The sequence below is a fragment of the Rhinopithecus bieti genome, unplaced genomic scaffold (genome assembly GCF_001698545.2).
Source record: "Rhinopithecus bieti isolate Rb0 unplaced genomic scaffold, ASM169854v2 scaffold_18466, whole genome shotgun sequence".
NCBI lineage: Eukaryota > Metazoa > Chordata > Mammalia > Primates > Cercopithecidae > Rhinopithecus > Rhinopithecus bieti.
The window spans coordinates 48,740-57,725 of record NW_016809319.1 but is presented as its reverse complement, the minus strand read 5'-3'; the positions used below and the strand labels follow the sequence as shown (position 1 = coordinate 57,725).

Sequence of the window (8,986 nt, the reverse complement as noted above, 5' to 3'; positions counted from 1 at the left end):
TAATATATAATAGTATCATAATTATAAGTATATAATATATAATTATATTATCATAAATATATCTAATATATAATTATATTACATAATTATATGTGATATAGAACTATATATAATATATAATTATATTACATCACCAGCCTCATCTTGCATGTTTTTGTATTGCTTAACTGTACTAAATTACTTGTAATGATGAAATGCTTTGTTTTGTAAATCTTTCTCTGTTGCCCAAAATGTTGCCTCATCTGTGTCCTTATATTACTAACGGTAAACAATCATTCAAATGTCTCAGTTTAAGGATCATTGCCTTCTGGAGCTAGCACATTTCTTCAGCAGAGGAACTGTGATATTTCTTCTCTGGACTACTGCTGTCTTGTGAACAATAAACATTTATTGAATGACTACCACAAATACAGAGTAAGCTAATTCAGTTCAATATGAGAAAAAATGATTCCCATTAACATTTCTTTAATTAGCTCTACAATTTAGAAAAGATTCCACATACCTGAGGTAGAACTTGGGACAAATAAGGAATTTAACAAAAGGGGAAGAAAGGAGAAATGCTATCCAGAGGAATAAACAGATGAATTGAAAATAGAATTTGAAATAAAACTCAACTGACATTTAAGGTTTCCAGATTGAGATGCACACACTTAGCAGGTTTAAAACCAGCTAGATTGGTTGGGTGCAGTGGCTCATGCCTGTAATCCCAGCAATTTGGAAGGCCGAGATGGGTGGATCACCTGAGGTCAGGAGTTCGAGGCCAGCCTGGCCAACACGATGAAACCCCGTTTCTACTAAAAATACAAAAAATTAGCTGGGTGTGGTGGCGAGCATCTGTAATCCCAGCTACTCGGAATGCTGAAGCAGGAGAATTGCTTGAACCCAGGAGGTGGAAGTTGCAGTGAGCCGAGATCGTGCCATTGCACTCCAGCCTGGGCAACAAGAGGGAAATTCATTCTCAAACAAAACAAAAACAAACCCAGCTAGATTGAAGCCAAATTACACACCTAAAACAGTTCTGAAAAGGTGCATATGATGAATTTTATCAAGACATGAGAGAGTTCAAAGTGTTTGAAGACTTTGATTCTGATGGAATAATTTTGGCTTGGAATAACTGGTAATTTAGTTATAAAGATATTAAAATCCCTAACTAAAGGCGTAGACAGGATGGTTGTAGAATAATAGTATACAAGAGGGAAGGCAATCCATCAAAGTCTCCTGACTACTCTGAAGTTGATAGGAAATTGGCATGATTTGTCTCAAGGAACAGAGTACATTGGAGGAACTTCTGAAAAGAAAGGAGTTTCTAACTTTGAAGACATGTCATATGGGTTCAGCATTGCTTCCTAAACAGAAGGAGACTTTTCCTTTCTTTCTTTTATTTTCTTTTCCTGAGACAGATTCCCACTCTGTCGCCCAGGCTGGAGTGCAGTGGTGCGATCTGGGCTCACTGCAACTTCTGACTCCTGGGTTCAAGTGATTCTCTTGCCCCAGTCTCCCGAGTATCTGGGATTACAGGCACGCACGACCATGACTTGCTAAATTTTGTATTTTAGTAGAGACAGGGTTTTGCCATGTTGGCCAGGCTGGTCTTGAACTCCTGACCTCAGGTGATCTGCCCACCTTGGCCCCACCAAGTACTGGGATTACAGGCGTGAACCACCACGCCCGGCCAACAGAGGAAGGATTTTCTAACTGTTGATAGAATTCAGTGAAATCACCAGAGCCTGGAAAATGAGTTCAAAGGTCATTACCATCCTTGAAGATAAGGAAAGACTAAGAAGATTCTCATCACAATGGAGTACTTCTTATTTCTTACAGAAAAGATTCTTGGCATCAACCTTTTGAAGGCCTCCTTCATATCTTTATTTCTAAGGCTGTAGATGAGGGGTTCAACATGGGTGTGATGATTCCATAGAAGAGGGAAACCATCTTTCCCCAGTCCTTAGAGGTGGATGAAGGAGGTTGTAGATACATATAAATGGCTGTTCCATAAAAGAGAGACACCACAATCATGTGGGATCCACATGTCCCAAATGCTTTTCGCCGTCCTTCTGCTGACCTGATTTTAATACTGCTTGAGCTATGAAGCCATAGGAGATGAGGATCAATGTCACTGGAATTAGAAGAATTAGTACGCTAAAGAAGAAGAGCTCAGCCTCAATAGGCTTTGTGTCAGCACATGACAACTTGAGAAGTGCAGGCACCTCACAGAAAAGTGGTCCACTTCCTGGTGACCACAGTGTGGCATGTTAAGAGTCAAGGAAGACTGCAGCACTGAGTTGCTGAAACCAGTGAACCATGAGAAGGCTGCCATCCTTAAGCAGAACCAATAATTCATGATGACTACATAGTGGAGGGGTCTGCAAACAGCCACATATCTGTCAAAGGACATAACAGCCAGAAGGAGACACTCAGTAGCACCCAGGGCCAGGAAGATGATGAGTTGGGCCACACAGCCAGCATAGCTGATGGTCTTTTGTTGTAACCAATATTTACCAACATATGAGGGACTGTAGTTGTGGTATAGCAGAGATCTAAGATGGAGAGATTAGTGAGAAAGAAATACATGGGCGTATGAAGTTTGGGATCCAGAATGCACACCATCATGATGGACACATTGCCAAATATGGTGGTCGTGTATGATATTATCAGGACCACAAAAGGGGCATTTGTAGCCAAGCCCTATCTGAGAAGCCAAGTAGTATAAACTCTTTTGGGGAGCTCTCATTTGCCCAATTCATGATGACTCACTTATTTCGCACTCCTAAAAAAATGTAAGATAGGAAAGCAATCAATGTATGTTTATTGAATACTCTTATTGGAACGGAATTAAATTTAATGAATAGCTCATCATCAAATACAATTTACAGTCAATTGAATAAAGCCCGTGTGAAATATAATATGATTACGTTTAAGCTTAAAAGTAGTTTCTGTGTTTTCAGTAGTGTTTAAATTATTTCAAAGGAAATCATTACATTTAAATAACAAAGTATATAACATATGCACAACACATGGAAAATTGTGAGTTCTCAATGCATTTTATGTTNGTTGCAGTGAGCCGAGATCGTGCCATTGCACTCCAGCCTGGGCAACAAGAGGGAAATTCATTCTCAAACAAAACAAAAACAAACCCAGCTAGATTGAAGCCAAATTACACACCTAAAACAGTTCTGAAAAGGTGCATATGATGAATTTTATCAAGACATGAGAGAGTTCAAAGTGTTTGAAGACTTTGATTCTGATGGAATAATTTTTGGCTTGGAATAACTGGTAATTTAGTTATAAAGATATTAAAATCCCTAACTAAAGGCGTAGACAGGATGGTTGTAGAATAATAGTATACAAGAGGGAAGGCAATCCATCAAAGTCTCCTGACTACTCTGAAGTTGATAGGAAATTGGCATGATTTGTCTCAAGGAACAGAGTACATTGGAGGAACTTCTGAAAAGAAAGGAGTTTCTAACTTTGAAGACATGTCATATGGGTTCAGCATTGCTTCCTAAACAGAAGGAGACTTTTCCTTTCTTTCTTTTATTTTTCTTTTCCTGAGACAGATTCCCACTCTGTCGCCCAGGCTGGAGTGCAGTGGTGCGATCTGGGCTCACTGCAACTTCTGACTCCTGGGTTCAAGTGATTCTCTTGCCCCAGTCTCCCGAGTATCTGGGATTACAGGCACGCACGACCATGACTTGCTAAATTTTGTATTTTTAGTAGAGACAGGGTTTTGCCATGTTGGCCAGGCTGGTCTTGAACTCCTGACCTCAGGTGATCTGCCCACCTTGGCCCCCACCAAGTACTGGGATTACAGGCGTGAACCACCACGCCCGGCCAACAGAGGAAGGATTTTCTAACTGTTGATAGAATTCAGTGAAATCACCAGAGCCTGGAAAATGAGTTCAAAGGTCATTACCATCCTTGAAGATAAGGAAAGACTAAGAAGATTCTCATCACAATGGAGTACTTCTTATTTCTTACAGAAAAAGATTCTTGGCATCAACCTTTTGAAGGCCTCCTTCATATCTTTATTTCTAAGGCTGTAGATGAGGGGGTTCAACATGGGTGTGATGATTCCATAGAAGAGGGAAACCATCTTTCCCCAGTCCTTAGAGGTGGATGAAGGAGGTTGTAGATACATATAAATGGCTGTTCCATAAAAGAGAGACACCACAATCATGTGGGATCCACATGTCCCAAATGCTTTTCGCCGTCCTTCTGCTGACCTGATTTTTAATACTGCTTGAGCTATGAAGCCATAGGAGGTGAGGATCAATGTCACTGGAATTAGAAGAATTAGTACGCTAAAGAAGAAGAGCTCAGCCTCAATAGGCTTTGTGTCAGCACATGACAACTTGAGAAGTGCAGGCACCTCACAGAAAAAGTGGTCCACTTCCTGGTGACCACAGTGTGGCATGTTAAGAGTCAAGGAAGACTGCAGCACTGAGTTGCTGAAACCAGTGAACCATGAGAAGGCTGCCATCCTTAAGCAGAACCAATAATTCATGATGACTACATAGTGGAGGGGTCTGCAAACAGCCACATATCTGTCAAAGGACATAACAGCCAGAAGGAGACACTCAGTAGCACCCAGGGCCAGGAAGATGATGAGTTGGGCCACACAGCCAGCATAGCTGATGGTCTTTTTGTTGTAACCAATATTTACCAACATATGAGGGACTGTAGTTGTGGTATAGCAGAGATCTAAGATGGAGAGATTAGTGAGAAAGAAATACATGGGCGTATGAAGTTTGGGATCCAGAATGCACACCATCATGATGGACACATTGCCAAATATGGTGGTCGTGTATGATATTATCAGGACCACAAAAAGGGGCATTTGTAGCCAAGCCCTATCTGAGAAGCCAAGTAGTATAAACTCTTTTGGGGAGCTCTCATTTGCCCAATTCATGATGACTCACTTATTTCGCACTCCTAAAAAAATGTAAGATAGGAAAGCAATCAATGTATGTTTATTGAATACTCTTATTGGAACGGAATTAAATTTAATGAATAGCTCATCATCAAATACAATTTACAGTCAATTGAATAAAGCCCGTGTGAAATATAATATGATTACGTTTAAGCTTAAAAGTAGTTTCTGTGTTTTCAGTAGTGTTTAAATTATTTCAAAGGAAATCATTACATTTAAATAACAAAGTATATAACATATGCACAACACATGGAAAATTGTGAGTTCTCAATGCATTTTATGTTCTCTCTTCTTCTTACTTCCTAACCTATCTTAATAAATAGTTTAGAAAGAAATACTACTTTTACTCCAATTATTTTAAATTTGGACTGAAAATGCTAATATAGAGGTTTTAAGTGTTGAATATAAATCTGCAATTGATCTAAAGAAATTTTGCTTCTTTCAGTAACATCTCGATGTGATTTTTTTGAGTTGTGTCTTTCTCGTAAATGCCATGCATGTAGGTCCATTTCCATAAAGAACTACCATGGGTATTAGTAATAAAATTATGGTTACTTGTGATATACAGTAATGACCATAGGTGTCATCTCCCCATCTGCAAATACCTTAATTAAAATAATAAAACTGATAACATAAATGTTGCTTTACTTAAAATGTGCCAGAAACTGCAACCCCTCACAGTCATGGTTTACATTTTATTATTCCTGTGATTCAGCAAGAATAAATAATTTGCACACTCATTAATGGCGAGGTCAAGACTAACACCTAAGATTTAAAGACCATTCTTTCTTTTATACCATATTTCCCCCTAAATACACAGATAGTACAAAAAGAATGACTGCATACAGCACAAGAGTGGTCATAAATTAAAACAGCCACAAACCAAAAGTCATATATTCAAGTTGATCTTCTTCAGTCTGTAAAAGTCATCAGTTATTTAGTTATATAACCTAAGTGCACTTAATTTCTTCAGTCTACTTTGCATGTTTAAATGAAATGTCATTGAGATGATTTACACCATTTGAATTTGCAAGCATAAAAATAGATAGACTGAAGAGTGAAGAGAAAGTAAGCACTGACACAACTTACCACAGAATGAGACAGCTTTTCCAGAGTAAAAACAATGATGTATAAAATATAATTTGATAACGGAATGTCTAAATGAAAATGAACAGAGATGACTTTAATATTTTTAACTTATTCCACTATATATGTTTTTTTTAGCTATAGATACACATTATTTCTTAACAAATAACAGTAGTACACCTTTGGTTGAAAAATAAAAGAGAATATGACATTAGGCTTTTTTGAATGTTGAAGTAAATTTACAAAATGATAACTATGTAAGGTAATACATACGTTAAATAACTTGATTTAGCCACTTTATAATGTACACATATATCAAAACATCATGTTGTACACTATAAATATATATAATTTTTACTCATTAATAAACTTTTTTATGTGAGAAAAAGACTACACAGAAAGATAAAACATAAATGGCAAGACAGAAAAATATACAGTTTATGGAAAAAATGGTTATTATTTTAAAATATAAAGAATCATTACATAATAAGAAGAAAAAGATCAAAAGTCCAATAGAAAAAAAATGAGCAATGGACATAACTAAGCAGTTTGGGGAAGAAAACAACATAAAATGCTGGTGAAAATATAAAAGATGATAACTTTTCATTATTGAAGAAACAAATAAAAACAAGAAGAAAGCATCACATTATCTTTCTATTTAGTAGCCTTAAAAAAAAATCACTGTTAAAAGTTAGCTGTTAGGTACAGTGCCTCTGGAGCTAGAATCTGCCAGTTTTTTATTACTGGATTGTGTGATCCTGGGCAAATGGATGAGCATCCTTCTGCTACTTTAAAAAACAATCTCTGAATTGATAAAAAGAGAGTATTATGAAGCTCAAGTGAGACGATGTATACACATCTGAACTCAGGACCCTGCCCCAAACATACTAAGCATTTAATGAATGTGAGCTTGATATCAATAGTAGTATCATTACTATTAATCACTAATAAGTCATTAATAGTAATACTGTATCATTATCTCAGCTTGTCTTGTACATGAGAAAACATACAAGTAACTTACTATTGGTGGTTCAAGTGATTGTTATAATTTCATAATATTATAATATCAAATGATTGAACGTATATATCACTTTTTCTTTGTTCCTAGCATGATATACTGAGTACATAGTTTTCCAGTAAATGGAAGTTAAATCAATATAGTAGGTGATATCTGGTTATCTAAAGGGCATGGAATAAAAGAGGACCCTGTTCAGTAGCTGTTATTTTCTACTCCTATTTTTTCACATCCTCTTCTCTTCACATTTTATATGGCACTATTAATTTCTCTTATTTTCTTCATATTTTATATGGCACCAATTTCTCTTTTACATTATCAGAAAATGAACTTACCTCTTGACAAGAACATGTTGATTCCACTGTCATGTTAACTTTTTTCCTATTTTTATTTTCTACACGATTCAAAAGAAATCTTAAATCCCACTGACTCTTTTCATGTACGGAGATATAATGAGCAAAACTTCATTCAAAAGGCTGAAAAGATACGAAGGATTTTTGGAATCATTGAAAATACTTGATATTGATTTCAAGTTTCCCAGGAAACAAATTGGGCATTCTGATTATTTAACATGATGTAACTCAGAGGCAGGGATGTAGATGAGATGTTCTTGAGAGGTCCTTCCCACTCATGATAATATCATTCACCGTAGTAGATGCCACTCACCTTTTTTCTAAATGTCCAAGAGATATTCACGCCTTTCTTTGTGTTGTGTTTCAAAGGAAGTCTGGTTCAAAGACAGATTAATAAATGCAGCTGACTTTTTGAATTTTCCATCCTTGTGACATTCTAAGTCAACTACCTTTTGCCCACTGACCAAGAATTAAGTTAGCATGAAACCTGGACTGCATCAAGAACATGTGAGAAAAATACTTATGAGGAGGGGAAAATGTGTTATAGATAGTGTGTCTTCAGTCATTGGGGCATTTTTGACTGACAGGGGTTCTCCTCACCAGGTTCCTGATGGATTTCTACAATGAGAAGTTGACTTTATAGACATCAACAACATTGGAAGTGTCATGGAAAGAAAGTTATGCCTTTAAATAAAGCCAACCAATATTTATTAAGGGAGTACCATTCACACAATTCTGTGTCCTCATTTTAGCCCTAGGGATTCTAGAGTCCCTCAAGTTTAATTGGTCATTATGTCCAGAGAGTCAATAAGTCAATTCTATTCCTAACTGGACTGGTTGCGTGATACTACCACATATGTGGTTCACAAATTCTAAAACCAGGGCGAAGATTAGAGTAATAAAAAATAAACAATGAAAAATAAATTTAAAGTTGTTTAATTAGGAGGGCACAAGTTTTAATGAACTTATAACCCCAAATTCCTTTTAAATAGTTGCAAAGTCAAATAGGGAGCCCTATGATGGTGTATAGGGAAAAATAATATATCTAGTTTTCACTGATTTTTGTAATGAGTATTTATAAACTAAACCTACCAGAGATCTGTAGGTTAAAAATTATGTCATACAAAGTCACTTAACGTATTAATATACACATTGAAATTTAAGGTTAGCATTAATTCACTGGGTCAGAACACATAGAAATTACATGAAACTGCAATGGGGGAATTGTTTTTGAAAGAAGAAGCTGAGGGCTGGGGCCGTGGCTCACGCCTGTAATCCCAGCACTTTGGGAGGCTGAGGTGGGCAGATCACCTGAGGTCAGGAGTTCAAGACCAGTCTGGCTAACATGGTGAAACCCAATCTCTACTAAAAATACAAAAAATTAGCTGGGCGTGGTAGCAGGCACTTGCAACCCCAGCTACTAGGGAGGCTGAGGCGGGATGGGAGAATCGCTTGAACCTGGGAGGGAGAGGCTGCAGTGAGACAAGATCGGCCATTGCACTTCAGCCTGGGCAACAAGAGTGAAACTTTGTCTCAAAAAAAAAAAAAAAAAGCTGATTTGTGCAAGTTCTGACTTAATATGTGACTTAATATGTTCTCATC

The 8,986-nt window shown here is 37.0% G+C and overlaps 1 protein-coding gene and 1 pseudogene across 1 annotated transcript; both read right to left on the bottom strand.

The window, feature by feature from the left end:
* Positions 1-1,750: 1,750 nt before the first annotated feature.
* LOC108540111 (putative olfactory receptor 2B3) lies at positions 1,751-2,744 on the bottom strand (annotated as a pseudogene).
* A 1,138-nt stretch (positions 2,745-3,882) lies between these two features.
* On the bottom strand, positions 3,883-4,968 carry LOC108540132 (putative olfactory receptor 2B3). The gene has a single exon (XM_017889099.1). The coding sequence runs from the start codon at positions 4,907-4,909 to the stop codon at positions 3,968-3,970; it is 942 nt and encodes a 313-aa protein (XP_017744588.1). The 5' UTR covers positions 4,910-4,968; the 3' UTR covers positions 3,883-3,967.
* Between the last annotated feature and the right edge of the window lie 4,018 nt (positions 4,969-8,986).